Here is a 22,005-nt window from a genome sequence, read left to right on the forward strand (position 1 = left end):
GAATGGCCTCAGTTTCCTAAGTGTAAGGGGTCTGTAAGAGAGGAGTGGGCACCTCCAAAATACACATTCCAGTATAGCTGTCTTGTAATTTTTTGTAAGAATTAAATCTGTCATTACAGTAGATTTTAACCTTTTTTTGTGGAGCATACTCCAATATTTTGCGTTCTCTTTTCTTTCTTCCTTCTCTCTCAAATGCAATTCCACATCTTCCTTTGGCATTTGTAATGGTTGTAACTACCTACAAAAATTTCTAATGACTTGGAGTACCATCATTTTTGTCACTATTATATCATTTTTGAAGGGCTGGGTGATGAATGGTGAGAATTAGTAATGTAGAAGCAGAAATTTTGAGAATGAGGGAATGGTGGGGTGAGCCGTGAAGGAAGAAAGGGTATGAAGTATAAGTGGAAGCCCATGAACATGTCATTTGGAGTCCCCCTGAAATGCCCTCAGAGAATACATATATATATTTTTCTCATAGAAATCTTAATTAAAAGGGGTATACATAAATATATATGTATACATATATATAGACATATAGGTATATACATATATATACACACACATATATATACATATCATATATATACACACACATATTTTATCTTTCCAGTTTTTTCCACAGGTGATTAAAGGAAAATTATAATTTAGCATAAATACACTATTTTACCTTTAAAAATCTTTTTCATTGCTAAACACTGTAAATGTTAACTGTACAAATACGAATGAAATGTCCCTTACCAAAGGAGTTCAGTGCCTGCCATGAAGAAGGTAACAAGCATAAACTACTTTAAGACTATTTTAGCCAAGCTCCCTGATTTTGTTATTTTTGCTCCAATTTATTCCAGAATTTGTGTCTAAGGCATATCTCTCATTATTTTCATTGCCTTGGTCAGAAACTTTAAATAGCTTCTCGCAGATGTTTCCTGCCCAGGTAATTATGTTTCAGGGGAAGCATCATGGTGCAGTGGAATGAACTTGGATTTCAGAGACAGACAGTAACAGATTCATATAGAATCTATATCTTATGACATCTGTGGACTCAGACAATTCAATTAAGCTCTTAGGCTATTAGTTTTCTCATAAAAAAAAATGAGGATAAGAATTCATATTATATAATGTTGCCATGATTATTAATTATAGTTAAAGAGCCTATCCAATAAAGCATGCCAAAATAAGTTTAAAAATAGCTATTAAATCATATAATAATAATCCAGTATCCTTATTAGTCAGGAAATTCCTGTGTAATCTATTAACTTCTACTCATTTTGCCTTTGCTTCTACACTGCATTGTACTTTGTTAAATGCATTTTGCACCTTAAACCTAAAGTAAAATTTGGAGAGGAGAAAAGTGTATTTTTTTAATAGTATCTTTATCATAGTTTTCTTATGGAAAATGAGTTTTTTGTATCCCCTATATAACAGGAGGTTAGAAATATATCTTAACATTACAGAAAAAACTTAATCAATAAACATATTTATGTTAATTTACTGTTAAGGAAGAAACATATTAAATAAACATGTATTTCTTTTATATATTTTTAAAATCCTAAAGTCTTTTAGAATTTTACCTGGTTCTATAAAATAACTTCTAAACTATCTCCATCTATGATTTTGAAGAACCTTTCCATTCCTCTGTTCAGCTTGCTCTATGTTTTAGTTCTATAATTTCACTTGAAAGTGCTCCATGCTTGAAGCTTCCCAACAAGTCTCCTTGCCCCATATGAAACTCTCAAAAGGTATTACATCTAAGGCTGCAACTTCTCCTCCTGACGAAGATCAGAGTCTTTCTTGGAAGAATTCTTTTAAAATGTGACATAAAATATTAAGGAAGATTTAAGATAAAAAACCTCAATACAAATGGAGATACAAATAGAGTGCAATAAATTAATAATCGTTATGTTTGAAAATCCCCACATATATAATAACTCCAGAGGAAAATTAAAAATATTAAAGAAATTTCCCCAAACAACTTTTCTCATTTTTATTGAGTAGCTTCACTCCAGAAAGTATAATTTTTTTTTTCTTAGTAGAAAAAATACCCGGTAAATGGCTTTTTGGCACCTAAAATGTCATTTTACTTTCATGTTTCTACAACCTTCTCTTGGCTTCATTACCCCCAAGGTAATTAGTGTAGGCTGACATTTACAGAGCCAATTTTGAGATTTTGTGAATATGAAAGAAGAAAATCTTCAAAATGTAGTGAATAATTTGCATTTTAGAATTGTTTTCAGGGTTTTTAAAAAATGATATTTCATGTAAAATATGTTATCACAGGATCGTAGACGTTTTCTGAAAATAATTTGAGGCATTGCATCTTTTATATTATTTTTCTAGTTTAGGTAATGAAATTATTAGCTATGCCCTGTCTCATTTTACTGTTCAACAAGGCTTCACAGATTATTATTATTATTATTTTTATTTTTTTTTTTTTGAGACGGAGTCTCGCTCTGTCGCCCAGGCTGGAGTGCAGTGGCCGGATCTCAGCTCACTGCAAGCTCCGCCTCCCGGGTTTACGCCATTCTCCTGCCTCAGCCTCCGGAGTAGCTGGGACTACAGGCGCCCGCCACCTCGCCCAGCTAGTTTTTTGTATTTTTTCTAGTAGAGACGGGGTTTCACCGTGTTAGCCAGGATGGTCTCGATCTCCTGACCTCGTGATCCGCCCGCCTCGGCCTCCCAGAGTGCTGGGATTACAGGCTTGAGCCACCGCGCCCGGCCAGGCTTCACAGATTAAACAAATTTGCTAAGATGATAAAGAACTTTGAAAGTATCACTGGAACATAAAATAATTGTCACTGGGGACAATTATTTTATGTCTGTTTAATTTTCCATTTATTTTGCAAGAAGGTAACATCTACGAAGAGGATTCAGTTGAAGAACATGCATAGGGGACTCTAGTGTCTAGTTCTTCTGGAAATTCATATTTTAAAAAAAGTTCTAAGTGCACCAATAGGTTCCCAGCTACATTTTTTTTTTCACTTTTGGTCAACTCAATAAAGAGAGTTAATGCAGCAGGATACTGCAGAGAAATATGAAAACAGGGCTCACGTCTGGAGCAATGATGCTGAACTTCAGGGTAATAAACATGAAGGAATGTTGTTGGGATTCCTTGACTCAACATTCCACTCTGACAATCTCAAACTCATTTTAAAATATTTTAAAAGGTTAAGGCAGAAATAAAATATGTGAACAACTTCTCACAGATCCAATTCCCCTGACAAGTTCTAGCAGTGGCTTCTGAAGGTCAGTATGGGGTCCAGCTAACCTTACTAAGGGCAGTTTTCTAATGGCAGCGGCTCCGTAAGAAACTACTGGACCTCTCAGTAGACATGCCTCATGGGAGGTGGCGCTCATGAGTGCCTATGATGGTATTTGTAAGAGGCATACAGAGTCAGCTAAAGCAGTTAATAATTCATTATGCATTAAAAATAAGAACATGGCCAAAATAACATCAACAAAGTCAATAACAATAGTACTTTCCTCTATATTCTATATTCTAATTTCACCAATTATTCCCGAAATCTCCTTTACTAGCTGATTGCGTGTTTGTCCAAATCAGAATCCAATCAGGACCATCCCTTACATATTCTGTCCTGTAAGTCAGCTTGACATATTAACGGGGTTGGATGTACCAGAGGCATTTTACAGAAAGATGTGTCCCACTGCTACCTCCTGGAAGCAGTTATTTATTTTTGAATCTTTTGTTTTCTCTAAAATATAATTTCTACTAAAAAACAGGATATATGTAGAAAGAATCTTAATGGCATGAGATCATTGGTAGTTACTTTTCTGTAGTTGAAAGACACAAAGCATAATGTGATATTTGATGTCAAAAACACATTCTTTTTTTTCGTGGCTCAAAGGTGCAACTCAGTAGAGTGGCTATTTGAAAACAGCTTTAAAATTAAATAGATTCAGGGAATTTGTCACTAATGAAAACTTTCAGTAATTTATAAAGTGATATATTATTCCTTAGGTCGCATATCTTCCCTACTCTGTGCCTGAATATTTGTTTCATACTTGATTTTACATTTCTTAGAATCACATCACATACCTTCCCAACCTGGTTTTTCCCCCTAGTTTCCTGTGTACTCATAGAAAACCCATTCTTCTCTGGGTGCGGGATATGACTTTCATTAGTGTCAAGTAGAAGGTAGTATAGAAGGAAAAGTCAACTTAGAGATACTTTCATTTTTTCATTATGAAAACTTAAAAACATGATTGTCACTTTTATATTTGAAGATGACAGACTTCAATTTTGTTTCTCTTTGGAAGTTGTGATACTTTTTGTCTTTTCAAGTAGCAGATTAAAAATTACTAGAAGACAAAATAGCATTGGAGCCAATGTGTGGCAAGTATTACATACCACAGTGTGTCAAACTCGTCAAGAGTGATCTATGTATGGGGAAAGAATTTGGGGGTTTCTTCATTGATTGTGATAGTCTTCGCTCCTTGCTCTGGGGTATGAGGAAAAAAAATATGGAGTTTAAAGTACTTGAACATCCTTTTTGTTTTGCTTTGCTTTTAGATTTAGAAGGTACATGTGCAGATTTGTTACGTAGATATATTGAGTATTGGTGAGATTTTGACTTCTAATGTACCTATCACCCAAATAGTGAACATTGTACCCAATAGGTAATTCTTTTAACCCTCACCCCCTCCTACCCTTCCCCATTCTGGAGTCCCTGGTGTCCATTATTTCCATCTTTACATCCATGTGTACCCATCATTTAGCTCCCACTTATAAGTGAAAACATGAGGTATTTGCTTTTCTGTTTGTGAGTTATTTCACTTAAGATAGTGACCTCCAGCTCCATCTATGTTTTTGCAAAGGACATGATTTCATTTTTATGGCTGCACAGTGTTCCATGAGTATGTATACAACATTTTGTTTATTCAATCATTCATTGATGGACACTTAGGTTGCTTCCATGACATCACTATTGTGAACAGATATATGATAAACATATGGGTACACTGCTTTCCACAGTGAATAAACTAATTTACATTCCCACCACAGTTTATGTGTTCCAATTTTTCTTCAACCTCACCAACATCTGCTTTTTTTTTTGAGTTTTTAATAATAACCATTCTGACTGATGTGAGATGGTATCTCATTGTGGTTTTAATTTGCATTTCTCTGATGATTAGTGATGTGCATTTTTTCATGTTTGTTGGCTACTTGTATGTCTTCCTTTGGAAGTATGTGTTCCTACGTTTTGCCCACTTGTTAACAGAGTTTTTGGTTTTCTGCTTGTTCAATTGTTTATCTTCCTTATAGATTCTGGATGTTAGACCTTTATTGCATGCATACTTTGTATTTTCCCCCACTCTGTAGGGAGTGAGTGAAGGGGAAGGTGCTCCTAGACTGTTGACAATAGTGCTCCATTGGGGGTTGAGGGTGAAAGCTTTCTGGTGAGGTTGTATGGGGACCTTGGGTGAAAGCACTTCCATGAGGTAGTGGGCAAACTATCTTTTTGATGTGCTATTGGATTTGGTTTGCTAGTATTTTCTTGAGGATTTAAAAAATCTGTCTTCATCAGGAGTATTGGCCTATAGTTTTCTTTCTCTGTGGTATCTTTGTCTGATTTTGATATCAAGATGTCACTGGTTTTGTGGAATGGGTAAGAGTGGAATACCTCTTCAAGTTTTTAGAATAGTTTCAGAAAGATTGGTACAAGCTCTTCTTTGTAGATCTGGTAAAATTTGGCAGAATCCATCTGGTCTTGCACTTTTGTTTATTGGAAAGTTTTTTTAAAATTACTGATTTAATTTCAGGACATTATTGGTCTGTTCATGATTCCAGTTTCTTTCTTGTTCCATCTTGGGAGATTGTATGTTTCCAAAAATTTAACCATTTCCTCTGGGTTTTCTAGTTTGTGACTATAGAGCTATTCATAGCAATCTCTGATTACCTTTCATTAGTTCTGGCATCAGTTTTGATGTCACCTTTATCATTTCTGATTGTGCTTATCTGAATCTTCTCTCTTGTTTCCTTGGTTAAACTAGATAGCTGTCTAAAGATTTTGTTTTTCAGTGAACAAAGCTTTCATTTTGTTGATCCTTTGTATCATTTTTTTTTTTTGGTCTCAATCTCATAGAGTTCTGCTTTGAAGAATCTTTGTTACTTCCTTTCTTCTGCTAGCTTTGGGTTTGGTTTGTTCTTGTTTTTCCTAGTTCCTTGTGATGTGATGTTAGGTTGTCAATTTTATATCCATCTTTTTGGTGTGAGCATTTAATGCTATAATCATTTTTCTTTGAACTGCTTATATTTCATCACAGAGGTTTTGGTATGTTGTATTTCTATTTTCATTTATTTCATTTTTTATTTTTTTGCCTTACTTTCATTGTTTACTCTAAAGTTATTCATGATCAAGTTTATTAGATTCATATCAAGTAATTAGTTTCCACATACTTACGTAGTTTTATTTAGTTTTTAAAGCTTTATGGGTACATAGTAGGTGTATATATTTATAGAGTATGTGAGATATTTTGATACAGGCATGCAATGTGTGATAATCACAACAAGGTAAATGGGATAGCCATCACCTCAATCGTTGTGTAAATTTTGACAGTTCCTCTTAGTATTGATTTCCAATTTTACTCTACTATGGCCTGGGAAGATACCAGTGATGCTTTTGATTTTTTTTTTAAATTTAGTGAGCATTGTTTTATGGCCAAGCATATGATTAATTTGGAGAATGTTCCACATGCAGATGAGAAAAGTGTGTATTCTGGAGTCATTGGTTAGAATGTTCACTAAATGTCTACTAGGTTTAGAGTCCAGGTGGAGTCCAGAGTTTCCTTGTTGACATTTTGCTGCACACTGTGAAGTAGAGTGTTGAAGTCCCCTACTAACATTTCAGTGCCAATCTCTTTTCTTACGTCTAGTAGTATTTGTTTTATGAATTTCAGTGATTGTTGTTGGGTGCATATGTATTTATGATAGTTGAATCTTATTGCATTGAACCCCTTATCACTATATAATGCCCTTCTTTATCTTTTTTTTTTAAAAAACTGTTATTGGTTTAAATTGTTTTTGTCTGATGTAAAAATAGCTATTTCTGATTGAGTTTGTTTTCCATTTGTGTGATATATCTTTTTCCACGTCTTTACTTTGAATTTGTAAGTGTCTCTTATAGGCAATAGATGGTTGGATCTTGTTTTTTGATCCAATTTGCTAGCCTGTATCTTTTAAGTGCAGTTCTTAGGCTATTTACGTTCAACATGAATATTGGTATGTGAGATTTTGTTTCTGTCACAGTATTGTTAGTGAGTTGCCTTGGAGTCTCAATTTTGTAATTGTTTTATAAGATTTGTGATCTTTCTACTTACATGTGCTTTTTTTTGATGGTGAGTATCATCGTTTTGTTTTTTATGTTTAAAACTCCTTTGAGCATTTCTTATAGAGCTGGTCTAGTGGTGATGAATTCTATTATCATTTGCTTGTCTGAGAAAAAGTTTATTTCTCCTTACTTATGAAGCTTAGTTTGGCAGGATATAAAATTCGTGGCTGGCTGGATGTGGTGGCTCATGCCTGTAATCCCAGCACTTTGGGAGGCTGAGGCGGGTGGATCACAAGGCCAGGAGATCGAGACCATCCTGGCTAACATGGTGAAACCTCGTCTCTACTAAAAATACAAAAAAAAAAAAAAAAAATTAGCCAGGTGTGGTGGTGGGTGCCTATAGTCCCAGCTACTCAGGAGGCTGAGGCAGGAGAATGGCATGAACCCAGGAGGCAGAGCCTGCAGTGATCCGAGATCATGCCACTGCACTCCAGCCTGGGAGACAAAGCGAGACTCTGTCTCAAAAAAAAAAAAGGAAAAAAAAATTCTTGGCTGGCAGTTTTTCTCCTTAACAAGCCTGAAAATAGTCCCCCAACATCTTCTGGCTTGTAAGGTTTCTTCTGAGAAGTTCACAGTCTTGTGAGATCCTTTTTACAGATTATTTGACACTTATGTCTAGCTGCCTTTAAGATTTGCTCTTTTATTTTGACCTTGGATAGTTTGACGTCTATATGCCTTGGTGATGTTCATTTTGCATAGGGTCTTAAGGTGTTCTCTGAATTTCTTGTTTCTGGGTGTCTACATCTGTAGCACAATTAGGGAAATTTTTCTGAATTATTATCTCAAACATATTTTCCAAGTTACTTTCTTTTTCTTCTTTTCCTCAGGAATGCCTATAAGTCACATTTGGTTGCTCTGAATAATCTCATATTTCTTAAAAGCTTTGTTTTTCTTTCAACATTTTTTTCTTTATTTTGTCTGACTGGGTAATTAGACTGTTCTTCAAGCTCTGAAATTCTTTCTTCTGGGTTGGCATAATCTATTATTAAAGCTTTCAGCTGTGTTTTGAAATTCCTTCAGTAAGTTTTTCATTTCCAGAAATTGTGTTGTGTTTTGTTTTTAAAAAACATATCTAGCTTGTCTTTCAATTCCTGGTTTATTTTGGTGTTTCTTGGTATTACTTTTTAACTTTCTCTAGGATTTTACTGAACTGCTTTGCAATTTGTGTCTTGAATTTTTTACCTGTCATTTAAAAGTTTCCATTTTGGTTAGGATCCATTGCTAGAGAGCTAGAGTTGCACTTTGGGGATGTCACAACATTTTGTTTCTTCATGGTGCTGGAGTTTTTGTGCTGGTTCTTTCCTATATGTCAGTTCTTACTTTTGGATTTACTTTTATTCAGGTGGGATTTTTTTTTTCTTCCCCTCTTAAGGCTATGACTGCTCCGTATGTTGCATAGGGTCTTTTGGTTTTGCTTCTATGTGTTTTTAGCAGACTAAGGCACGGTATGAATTCCTCGGTTATAGACATCCTTAGTATAGTGGTTTTCTCAAGTGTGTGTGGTCAGGCTTACTGTCTCCTATAGCAATGGGGAGTTGGAGGTCTCAAGAGATCTATCTCATTCCCCAGCAGTGTGCACTTCTGTCAGCAGAAATTAAATTGGGTTGGGCAGTTCAACCGTCAGGACAGGAGGTGGCACTTGCAGGTAAGAGCTGGCTGAGCACTGTACAGTGATGTCAGCAGAAGTTGTGATGAGTCATGCAGTTTGGCATCCATGTCATTAAGTGGGGCTTGTGGGTAAGATGCAGTTGCAGTGATGACTGGAATTTTTACTTGGCCTTTGTTGATGAGAGCAATACCAGGGTGTCCCTGGCAGTGGACCAGACATGGGGCTCTCAGGGGTCTCATTCTGCACTCTGCTGCTAAGGGGCTGGAGGGGGCAAAGCTAGGCAGGGCTAGCTAGGTGGAGCTGGATTGTGCAAGCCCATTACCAGGCTCTCTGAGTGCTGCATGCTTGCAGGGGTCTCGGGGAAGTCCTCAGGCCACTTGGACAACCCTCTAGGGAGGCACTCCTCCTGGGCCTGTCAGGGAAGGAGGGGTGGCCATGGTTTTCAGCTTAGAAGGTAGGGGCCATAGGGCCTGTTCAGCTCTGCTCTGACACCTCTATGCAGGTGGGTTTCTGTCACTAGCAACAGGCCTGACTTGTTAGGCTAGTTCCAAGGTATCTGCACCCAGATCACCGCACTATCCCAGGCATCCCAGACCTCAAGGCTTCCTGTGGCAGAAACTGCAGCTTTCAGCCCACATCCTTCCTAGTCCAGTTTTGTGAAGGGAGCACCACTGTACACTCTTCTCTGTGTTTTGACAGTGGGAGCTCCTCCCCACCTTGGGACAGTTCACAAATCTCTTCCCCATACCCATAGGTGGTGTGATTGGGTCCTGGGGAACTGGGACTGTGCCAGTAGTTTGGTCCTTTGGCTCCTCAGGGTCAAACACTGGATGTGATTTGGAGAGTAAATTGCTCCTAGGTTGCCAACAGACCACCCAGGCAGTGTGATGGAGGCTATGTGGGGCCCCCATACCTCTACTCCTCTGGGAATGGCCAGGCAGGCAGTCTTGTGAGGGACTGGCAGGCATGGGGGCATGCAGTTCAGATGTACGTAGGTCCCACTGCAGTGGCAGCCAGGCCTCTCTTGGGTGTGTGATCATCCCAGTCCCCACTCTCTCCCAGCTGGACAGACAGCAGGAGCTGCAGTCACCCAGGGCAGGATGCAGAGTCTTGGAGAGTAGGTGCCCAGAGTCACCTTTGGTTCAGTTGCCCAGCACACTGAAGCTTTCTGGGCTCTGCAGGCGTTCAAGTAATGCTTCTACATATTCTCCAGGTAGTTCCCCCTGCCAGTCCAAAGGTCTGCAGGTTGTAAGAACACTTGTAACTAGGATCTCAGTAGTCTGTGGCAGGAATGTGGTATCCTGAGGTTCCTTCACTTGCTCCTTTATTGGGTCCAGTCTGGGTCTGGGATCTGGTCCTGATGCGAGGCAGCACCAAGCAGGCAGTGCTGCTGCTTCCTTTTTCAACCACAGTGTCTATTGTCTCCTCTTAATTACATTTCAGTATTTTCTCTCAAAAGATCTGTTGAAAGTGTGAAGGAACTTCATATTTTCCTCTCTGTGGAAGAAGCAAATTCCAGCTATATCTACGCAGCCATCTTTAATCCTTCTTCAGTTTTAATTCTGATACTTATTATCAAATTGCTTGTAGCTGTTTTAAATTAAGGGATTGCTGGAACTTTTTAAAACTTAGAAAAAAGTCCTAAAGTTTGCAATTCTCACCATGTCCTGAGACTATTTCTCCAGTCAATAACACTCTATTTTAGACAAACTTTCTTTTAGTTAGCCTCTTATAAAAACTTTTGACAATTAGAACTTTTCTTTCTCCTTCTCCAGGCCAGACTCCAAACATCTAGGAATGAAAAACGCCCGTAGGCGTTAAGTGTCCTGAACATACTTATGGATTTGGGTAAACATACTTCCTTTCATCTGGTGGAAATGCAACTATTTAAGTTTTTCCAAGGCTTTATTGCAATTTATTCTTTAGCTTGATGATTATCAGGTTAATTCTTCAATCTAAGTTACTTTGTGAGTGCTGTTAACCATATAACACAGAGGCTATATTTAAGGGGAATTATTTCATAGGGTTTTACTCTTCAAAGGAAACAATCTAGTCTTGTCTGTGATATAAACTTTGGATTTTTATTTCAATCACATATACACATTTTCAATCATTGTAGTAGAGTTATTAATTATACCACACATGTGTATCCTTGATATATATTAGATTGACAAGTATAAAAGTTGCTATTACCTGTGTACTTAAATGTGTTTTTTTTTTAAATAGAGAGAAAATTAAAATATTTAAATGAAAAAATAAAAAAAGTTTAATTGACAAAGGAGAGCATTTCTACATAGAAATTCAGATTCTTATCTATTGTTATACAATATTTTACTGAAATATGTTGTTTACATTGCTTGATAGCATGGTTCATGTATGTTTTTAGTTTTAACAAGAAAATTGAAGAATTGACATTGAATTCAAAGATAATTTTAATATTACTGTTTTTGATATTTTATGAGGCTTAATGAATTTGATAGGAGTTCCAATGAAGAAATAATTTTCCATATAGGGTTAGGTTATTTTTATTTCTAAATAAGTAATTGCAGTGTGGGGATGATTTCCTATATGTTTGCACACAGACCATTGTTTTGGAATAGAGTTTGTTCAATTATCTAAAATATAATCAGAATATGAAACTCAGAACTCATTAATATAGGGGTTAGGTACGATGCTTTGGAGGTCAGCTCTCTAGGCCTGATGTCCCCTTGCTCTTGCCATTTCGTTGGTTGTAAAATGGAGATAACAATGTATCTACCTGAAAGGTTAATGTGAGGATTCTGTTGATTGGTACATATAAAGTCCTTAGATTAATGCCTGGCACATTAGAGGTAGTCAGTGAATATTTACTAGAATTATGTCCTTTATATTTTTCCTTCACCCCATACTAGCCATTACCACAAACAAGAAGATCATGAGTATGAATATTAATATCCAAGTGAAATAGTCAATAGTAGATGAAATGAAAAATAGCAACCACCTAGTTTGTAGAACTTAATCTGTTCTTTGATGATTTTTGCTGCTTGTCCAAAAGAGAGTTAAGGAATTAAAAATAGGATTTATAGCAATTTATGGGAAATCTGGCAAAATTTGGAGGGATTGTTTTGTTTCTTTTCAAGAAAGAAGCCTCTGGAGCAATCTTGCACTCTCCGTGTCATTTCTTCATATTGCTGTTGGAAAAGGTGATCCAGGCTAGAGAAATCTAGACAGGTAATTTTGGAAAACACTATTTAACTTCCTCAGTGATAACCAGGAATCCTTTGAATTTTGTTTGGATGTTACATGAATAAGTAGAACATTACTATCTTAATTTCTGGTTGATCAACAATATTTACTGGTAATTTTTGCCAAATTGTTTCCTTTGTGTTCCCCAGTTATAGTCAACCATCACTTATTTAGATTGATAAGTGAAAGTCCAGGCTGCGAAGTACTCCATAGTCAATTTTTATATAACAGAAGAATTACCTTTATATAAAAGCGGAACTATGACTAAAGCTGCATGAAATAATTATTACATAATAAAGTTTGTGATAAAATCTTCTTTAATGAAGAGATACATTTTAGTTCACTAAAAATTGATGCTTCTCAAATACTTGAGAAGATTTGCAAATAATTGGCTTGGTAAAGGAGTTCTTTCTCTTTGTAAACCATGCTTGCTGTATTTGACCCTTTTTGGAAAATGATTGGTACAAAGGGAAATGTCATAAGATTTAATAAGATTTTACCATCTAGCCCTTTCTATTTGTTTCCAAAGGGCCATATACATCCACTGTTTAACCTTTAATTGTTTTCACAAGGGGACTTGTTATGACCTAGTCATAGAAAATATATAGGGGTCAAGTAAGTGAAAAAAAAACCCAAACACCAAAAAATCTGTTACCCTCTGAATGTATCTTCCAGGAAGGCAATAAATGACTACATGAAAGACCAGTCACACTGAATAAGAGCTGAATCACAGAGAGTCAACTCTAGCTTCTACCACATACTGTAACCTTGGGCAAATGCCTTAAGGTTTGTAAGCCTCAGTTTACTTATGTATGAAATAATTATGACACTAAAGCATATACATCATTGGGTTTTTGTGGGGATTAAATAATGTAACATAGACAAAGAAATAAATAATATAATGCATACAATTGTGCTTAGAGGTGTCTTACAGGGTGATTTCCTTAATTTCCAACACGTAATTGTTGCTGGTGATAGCCAAAGGCTCTGATCTTTTCTTCTAGAACCATGTATCTCACTCCTACTTACCACTTCATTTGAGTATCTCAAAAACACTTCAAATTTAATATGTCCAATTGGGATGCTTCATTTTTACCTCTCAAAACCCTGTTCATTACTTCCTCTATCTTTCCCATCTCAGTAAATGTGTTAGTCCTTTTTTGTGGATATGTGTAGAACTTTCTATTAGACCTATTTCATCTTTTGCTGTGGGGTAGTAAACTGTCATCCTGTGAGTAACCTGTGGAGAGGCCCATGTGATAAGGAACCAAAGCCTCTAGCCAATAGCCACAAACCGAGGCCTTCCAGCAAACAAGTGACTCAGCCAGGAAACAGATTCTGTGGCCTCATTTGACCCCTGACCTGGCTTCCCACCCAGCTATTAGCTTGATTGCAGATTCATGAGAGACCCTGAGCCAGGAAAACACAGCTAAGTGGCTTTTGAATTTCTGACCTCCAGAAATTATGTGAGATTTGTTGTTTTAACTGTCTAATTTTTGGAGAAATGCATTATAAAGTGATAAATTACTAATGTATATTTTGGCACCTGGAGGTGGAGTGCATTGAAGCTGCACAGTGGGTTTTGAGGAGAGTGTTAGGCTTCTAGTACTCGAAGAAGATGTGTCTGGAAACCTTATGGTCTTCAGGAAATGGGGTGAGGGCTTTCAAGAAAGTGAGGAAAATATCATTGGGAAATGGAGGAGAGGAAATCTTTTTTGTGGAGTGTCAGAGTGTTTAGCAACACTGCCGTTTGCAGTTATGTGAAAAGTAGAAAATGTGCTTTATAACCTGGATGACCTAGCTAAAGAGATCCCTGACCACAGAATCTCAAGTACTGCCTGGTTTCTTTTTGATGCTTATAGCAAAATGTGAGAGAAGAGAGAGAAACTGAAGAAAGGACTGATAAAATGAGTAATGACTTTATGGTTTTAAGAATTCTCAGCTTCCCAAGATAGCAAACAATGCTCAAAGGAAGAAGTGGCTTCTGAGCAAAGATCACATGCCAGATAAATATGATTCATGGATGAAGCTGAGAGCACACCATCAAATCTTTTAAGACCTCAGAAATATCAAAGGTAGTGCCTCAGAATTGTATTCATTGAGACTCAAGGCATTCTACAGAGATGAAGGGTTGCCTCAGTTCCTCTCAATCAAGCAGTAGGATTTCTAGGGAGCTTAAGGGCATTGCCCTTCATCCTGTTGGTGGGAGCCCTAAGACTTGTCTTCTTTTGAAAAGATTTATAAATTTGTCTTTTGTCTAATATAGTAGACTCCAATAAGATTCGTAGGAGACCCACAAAGTTTTTAAAAGAATTATACAAGCAGAAAAATCACCTATTTGACTAAAAGGGACACAGAGAAAACAAGATGAAAAGAGGTCTTTGGACCTTTAAATTCTATGGCAGAAAGCAAGTTAAGAAAATGACTTAGCTTCCAAGATGTGCTACCTTTCATGAAAAAAGGAAGATTCAGATGACAGAACCAAGAGTACAGAAGGTAGAGGCAAGAGCTGTGGAGAATTATTCTCAGGACTTGAGACTTCATTAAACAACCTTTGACATTTCCTTGTCTGGATATCGTAACTGCTATGAACCAGTGATCTTGGTCTCCTGTTATTCACACCTTTGTATCGCTCCCTCTTATGTTGAACCAGCATTGATCTGTGTGACCAAAGCACACAGCAGAAGTCATGGTGTGTCATTTTGACGTTAGGTTATTGAAGATTGCTGCTTCCATGTTGAGTGCATGCTCTCTCTCTCTGTACTCCCACCCCCATCATTCACCTTCACTGAAAATGTTGATATTTGCTTGTATGTAACCTTACAGGATTATTATTAATAGTATTATTAACAGTTTTATATTATAGTTTGCATAGTGCAAGTTCATGCCTGTTATCCTAGCATGCATAATTGTTTCTCCCCCTTTCCCCCAAATGCCGTGGATTGAATAATAAATTATATGAATAAAATTATTATTAACATCTCTAGCATCTTACACATCTAGCCATATGTCCATGTAGATAACCTAAAACTATACCACTGTGGGATGTGTGTGTGAATGTGAGAAAGAGAGAGGAAAATAAAAACAGGAAAAGACAGAGAAAGCTGTCCTGGGATCGAAGTATTCATCCTATTTTTTTTATGCTGTTTACTATTTCCTTTGCCTTTCTGGCTGAAAAGTAACTAGGTAAGTAAGAAAAATCAGATACTATAATAAGGTGATTGTTAAAAGTATAATTCTCATGTGCTTATTTGTCTCTGGGAAGCTTCATCTTGAGAGTCAGCATAGCTGGTATCAGAAAATCCAACTTTTACATAGATGTTTCAAGTGTGTTTTGAATCCATTTAATTTTATATCTATTTTATTTCATGCAGGATTTGAAATTCGAAGGGGAAGGACTCAACGAATACATTCCTATGTCACTTTTAAAGACTGGCAAAACATTTGAGAAGTATGTCCCTTAATGTTAGATTTAATGCATTTTATTTATTTTGCATACATGTTTTGCTACTGATTAAGTATGGGCCAATTATAGATGATAGAGACCTCCTAGCTCACCTCACCTGAAGGGTCAGGTTTTTGGGAAGCATGACCCCATTTCATCCTGGGATACATCTGGGCCCAGTCATCCATATGTTATTTGGGAATGGAGCATTATAGGAATGGTAATATAGCTGGGAGTCATATCTTATTTATCTCCTAGAAAATATCAAAATCCTTGGTTCAGTGTGGGAACTTTTCAGGTCTGGATATGGCAGCCACCCCTCCTCCATTCATGTATAGAAGACGCAGAAGCAGCAGGTTGCAGGGTGACGGACAGTTCTCAAGTTGGACAGTCTCACTTTGAATCTCAGCTTCTACCCTTATGATAGTCAAAAGAAGGTAGTCAGCATCCGTTTCTCGTCAGTTAATCAGAAATAAGAATACCGTATCGGATTATTTTAAGGATTAAATAAGATAAGAAATACGATGTATTTGAGAGAGTGCCTTGAGCATATAGGATTTAATAAATACTAGTTAGTATTGTATACCAGTGGGCCTCAGCAGGGATCAGTGTTGCCCCCAGGGAACATTTGGTGATGTCTGGAGTCATTTTTGATTGTTAGGACTTGGACTGGAGAGATGTTAGTGGGATCTAGTCAGTAGAGACCAGGAATCCTGCTGAGCATTCTACAGTGTGCCAGATAGTCCTGCAACAAAGAATTATCTGATTCACAATGTCCATAGTGCCAGGTTGGAAGTACACTAGTGCTGCTTACTCATAGACATTTTCTTGAACTTCTAACCCTAGCAGCAGTGCAAATAAGATATCACCTGGAGTTGGACCTGTCTCCCTGTGAGGACTATCTAATGTCTGAGAAAATAGGCTGTGCAGAGAGGATCACTAAGGCATCACTTCAGTGATTAGGTAGCTCAAGGCAGAGATGAGTGAGATGGAGAACAGTGTGCCTCCTATGCCGAGCATTTCCAATGATAGGACTTGATACTAAGATACCTACAAGACTTTATATGTGACAGAGTTCATTAGAGGCTAACATTCAATAGTGAAAATAGGAACTAACCTAAATATCCAATGATAAGGGATCATTTAAATAAATTATGGTAGACACCTAGAATACTAGATAATACCTAAAAATTATATGTTAGCAAAAAAAATAATAATACTCTCATGGCAAATGCCCATGACATACAAAGCAAAAAATACAAGTTAAAAGATAGTATTATGTATAGCATCAGTCTCGTTATGTAAAGAAAAAATTTTTAAAAAATGTGCCTTTCTACTCAGCTATAAAGAATAGAAGCCAGTATTTTTCCAGTGGTTATTTCTGGGCTGGGTGATTTTTTTTGTGTGTGTCAGTGGTGGTGGTGTTTTTCAGTATAATTAAAACATTTTTAAATAATGCACAAAGACATACACAGTTATAAAATTAAGATGTGCTCTAGAAGAGAGAAAACAAGAATAATAATATGCCTTAGGACCTAATGCAAAAGTGAACTGATGCCTAGATCTGGTTCCTGACCTAGAATATGGCTGCTCCAAGGGGACACACATCCCTAGTCTTGTCTCCGGGTACCTGGTATCAGGTTACAGCTGTGACTTAACCTTTCAAAGTGCATTGTGCTCCTTTTTCACTTTAAGGAAGGTATTTTTAGAAAATCTTTAATTACAAAGAACTGAGATTCTAACCAGGGACTGTGTTTTTTTCTTTTTATCTTTAGGATTATAATCATGAATTTAGTGTCTAATTATTTAGATTAAGTGTTTAGAAAGTTTCCAAGTGCTTTACAATTCTTGCTAAGGGAACAAAGAAAGAAACTGAGGAAATCATCTCACTGTGGTTAACATAAAATGTTTGATGTCTACTAATGAAATCTGTTTACCTTCATAACTATATAATAGGGCCATTAAAGACAATAGATACAGTAGTTTAAAAGTAATAAAATTTACAACAAAGTGTATTTAATTTGAAATTGAATTGCCAGCAAATGGGTGTCCTAATGAACCCTTGTGTCAGTGTTAGCTCTAACCAAATTAAGGGAAATCATTTGTATCACAGGCAACTAAATCAGCAATAAGACCCAAAAAGGCTATTCCTCTGCTGAGGGTACAGTCGTTGTCACAGATGGCCCTGCTGATGGAATTAAGCTTAAGTCAGGAGACGTGAGATACGGATCCTTCTTAATTCAAATGAATTCGGGAAGGCAGAAGAACCCTCTCAGGATGGGAGAAGCTGACAACAGCAACAGAAAGGAGTCAACAATAAAGAAGAACCTCAAGATACAGTCAGTAAATGTTAATAGGAGGAAAAAAGCCTAGGGAACATTTCGAGAGTCGAAATAGATCTCGATCTCTAACCACTGCATTAAGAAAAGAAAAACTTTATGTTATATCAGCTCATCATCTATATAATGGATTTTTTTTCCCTCAAAGTTTCGCTAACAGTCTGTTGAATGTAGAGAGGATAGGAAATGAAGTGGCAAAAAGTCTTATCAAATACTGGATCTTCTGATGATTTCAGAAGCAAGTGACATCTTGGGAGATCAGCGGCCGATGCAGGGAGTCATGTTTTATAGGGCCACATCTCTTAAAAGCCACTCACCTCCTGTAGGGCCACACCTCAGAAGCCACTCGCCTCCTTGACTTGAATTAACTGCAGCACCTGTAATGTGGTGTTTACCTACTTTCTAGTTAATCTGACAAAATGTTTAAGGAAAACATCAAACTGTGTTGTAAGTCTAAAGGCAAACTTTTTTGTTACACTCCATTGTCAATTTCTCTTTCTTTTATCTGCCTTCTTTCTTTTAACTGCTGCAAGATTTCCAAGTCAACCATTCATTGCAGACCTAAATATTGGTAAAAAGGACAGTGCAGCCCAGCTTGGTACCCTCACAGAAGTAACTAATGACTCAAAGGGAGCAGCAGGACACCGCTGGAAGGTGAGGCTCTTGCCACTGACTTTTTTCTGATGCAAAATGTTAAATGATGAGATCAATTGTATTGACCCAGCTGCTGCCTGCTGTGCTTTTTCTCCTGTAGGACTCTTTAGAGAAACTTTAGCAGATCTTTATATATATATATATATATATATATATATATATATATATATATATATATATATATGTATTAGAGAATTCAATGCTGAAATAGAATGGCCAAAAACTCTCGACAAAGCTACTAAAATTCCTCAAAACAGGTTGTCAGTAAGGCCAGGCTCTGTCTCACTAGACAATGAGGCAGGCCTGCCACCATGCAAATGAGACAAGGCTTGAGATTTGATGAATCTTCTATCTCCTTTCCCTACTTGGCTGACACTAGCTTTGAGGAAGGTTGTAAATGCAAGAGAGATTGTGGTATAATTCCTCAGACTGGCATTTCTGCCCCCTAGTCACCATTCGATTATCTTCCAAATTGCTGTGTTTCAGAGAGATAAAGATTTTTTATGGCTTGCTGACTTGAAACAACCACAAGAACTAGCGAAGAGATGGCTAAGCGGCCATGCATAGTAATTCCACTGGTAAATGACAAAATCTTTGTTTGTATGACATTTCCAAAATTACTACAGAAGATGAATCTGAAATACAAAATGTCATATTTGGCATGCAAAACTATCACAATATATTTCAGTATAAAATTCATGGAGGCGTTTAATTTAGAATGTGTTTAATAACTCACTCTGCCTGCATCAGTAATCCTGCCTTGAGGTTTAAAAAGATTGTCTTATTTATTCACATGGTGTTAATTTTTAAAATATTTTTGGAAACCAAAATATTAAGGTTAAGTCTTTATTGTTAATTAAGATTTTCTAATTAAGCCAAAAATAATTGTTATTCAGATTAGTTTTTAAGTATGATTTGTGTGAAAAAAAAAACAAAGAAAGCTGAACAAGTTTCACTGTTTATTTAACTGTAATTTAATTCCAGAAGCATACTATCTATATGGAAATACATATTATCTCTCACAAAATAAAGTCTAGGCAGGGTTTTAAAATGCTTACTGTTGGCTGCAGATTAACCGGTGGTGCTACTAACTTGGGTTGCCAAGAGGGTAGTAACTTGCTTCCAAAAAGGACATTATTTTTGCTTAAAGTACGAAATAACAGGATCCTTTGAAGTCAGATAATCCCGAAAAATATTAGGGACTTGTAAGTACAGAAAACATGACTTCACTACATTTGAGTTATTATTAATAATAATCATAGTTTAGTTTTTGTTTATTCTGAAAAAATAGTCCACTAAAAATCTTATCAGTGTATACAAACTTTTCAGCACTTATTAAAAATGAAAATGGCCTGCTTCTCTCGGCTGTAGGTGAAAAATGACATTCAAATGCCCTGTAAAATATTCTTGAGTCGTGTCTCTCAGTCACACACAATTCATGCTAAATTTCAGGAAAGAGCACGTACAGATACTATCCCACCACTCCTTCCCCCCTGCCATTTTTGACTCTCCTTTGAAGCCTTTGAGGCAAGTTAACATCTTGTTGAGACTCTGGAAGTATCACATCAGCTGAGGTGTTAGTCTGACCTGTTTTGCACTCTGCTTATCAACCTGGCATTATGGTCAGTGGTTCGTGTTAAAGTCAGGACTGTCACATTTCAAACTCCAAATTTGAAGCTTACTGCCCATGTTCACCCACCCTAGATATCTTAGAAGGCATGTTGTATGGTTTTTAGAAGTGTTGGTTTCCTGTTAATTCTATCTTACTATAATAAATGACTGGTTTCTGATGTCACAGATCATTAACATACCATGCTGAAAAAATGACTAAACTTTCCCTCCCATTAATGGCAGGTTTGCCTTTTGACCCCCTAATTATATATCTTGTGTCCTCATCTGTTATCATGGCTAATACCTGACAATTACAGGTTGGATAAAAATAATTGTCTACCTTTTTCCCCCCTGAGAAGCCCATTGTTGCTAATTGTGTGGTTTCACCCAGTTCCTGCGTAATTCAAGAACCCCACCTTTTGTGGAGAATGAGCAGCCTCAACCACCTCAGCCTCTGCAAATCTGGATCAGATGCCTGAGGGGATTTAAAGACAAGGCTCCTCCAGGCTCTTATGTCCTCAAAGTGTCCCTGCTTGGTCGACTGGGAGGCTGTGTCTTGCAGTGGCGGCAAATGGAGCAACTGAAGACCAGAACACGCTCCGTCAGGCACAACGGAAACTTTTATGACGTGGGGCTGTATTTCCACGAAAACCTTTATGTGGTAAGTAGCCTGTCTACATCTCTTCTTTTTACTCAGCTTCTCCACTCTTCCTATCTATCTCCACCTTCTATCTTTGTTCATGTCACTTTAGATAAAACACTTTGTGTAATAAACATAAAGGATTTAATGCATGCCTACATTCATTCATTCATTCATTCATTCATTCAGCAAATTCCCAGTAATCACCCATTATGTGCCAAGCATTGTATGGGCCATAGGTAGACACCCTAAATCCTGTGTAAAATGGAAAGCCCATTTTTATATATCAAGAACATAGTTTACGGCTTCTTGGTATAATTTTCCCCCTTTTCAGATTGTGCAAGCTGAGAGATCACTGATGTGTACGTTGTAAGTAATGCACGTGCATGAGTGGAGGAAGTGAGGGTCACTGATTTGAGGTGAGAACCAGATTGTAGGTCAGAAGATTGTTGGTGGGACTGTTCAGGAAGTATATGATGGATATAGGGGAGTGTGTTTACCATGCAAAGGAATTGTAGAGGAGACGGTACTAGGAAAGGAAGCGATGGGTACGATTAGAAAGCGATCCTGGATTCAGGGATTAAAACAGGGGTGGTGGGAAGTGTTAGGGGTGGTTCAGAGAGCATCAAGTTACCTGGAGAAACAGGGAGGGGATTCTTTGGGATGTCAGACTTGACAGATTGTGCCTCCCAGGGAACTCCAGCCCAAGAGAAAATGAAGAAGGGGGGCTCATCTCATGCAGATGGCTTGGATGCTAGGCAGGGCACAGACTGTTCACAAATTTAGAATTGCCTTTTATACTATTAACATCAATTTCTTTAAAAAATATGAGAATCAAGTGATATTTAAGAAGAAAATAATTTTTCTTTAAAATAGGAGTGTACTTTCTTTCCTCATTTTCCTTTAGGTCTTGTGTTAAAAGATGTTCTTTTCATTAATTTTATTTTGTGGTATTTCACTAAGGGTGATAATAGGCTCTTCACATGAACATATTTTTCAGACAATGTATTGTGTTTATTCTGGATACTGAATGACCACATAAAAAAGTTTAAGTGAAAAATGAGGCTGTAAAAATGAACAATTTTGCAAAGATCTATAAACAACAAACCTATACTGCCATTATTTACCTCCAATGT

At 37.0% G+C, this 22,005-nt stretch overlaps 1 protein-coding gene across 1 annotated transcript in view; it reads left to right on the top strand.

Annotated features, from left to right (window-relative positions):
• Positions 1-22,005, top strand: part of LOC105487432 (uncharacterized) — a 143,614-nt gene that overhangs the window by 96,478 nt on the left and 25,131 nt on the right. The window contains exons 11-13 of the mRNA XM_071096134.1: positions 15,555-15,631; positions 18,498-18,618; positions 20,621-20,890. Coding sequence (XP_070952235.1) covers positions 15,555-15,631; positions 18,498-18,618; positions 20,621-20,890 — 468 coding nt within the window. The remainder of the gene's footprint in view (positions 1-15,554; positions 15,632-18,497; positions 18,619-20,620; positions 20,891-22,005) is intronic.

This window comes from Macaca nemestrina, chromosome 5, assembly GCF_043159975.1.
Source record: "Macaca nemestrina isolate mMacNem1 chromosome 5, mMacNem.hap1, whole genome shotgun sequence".
NCBI lineage: Eukaryota > Metazoa > Chordata > Mammalia > Primates > Cercopithecidae > Macaca > Macaca nemestrina.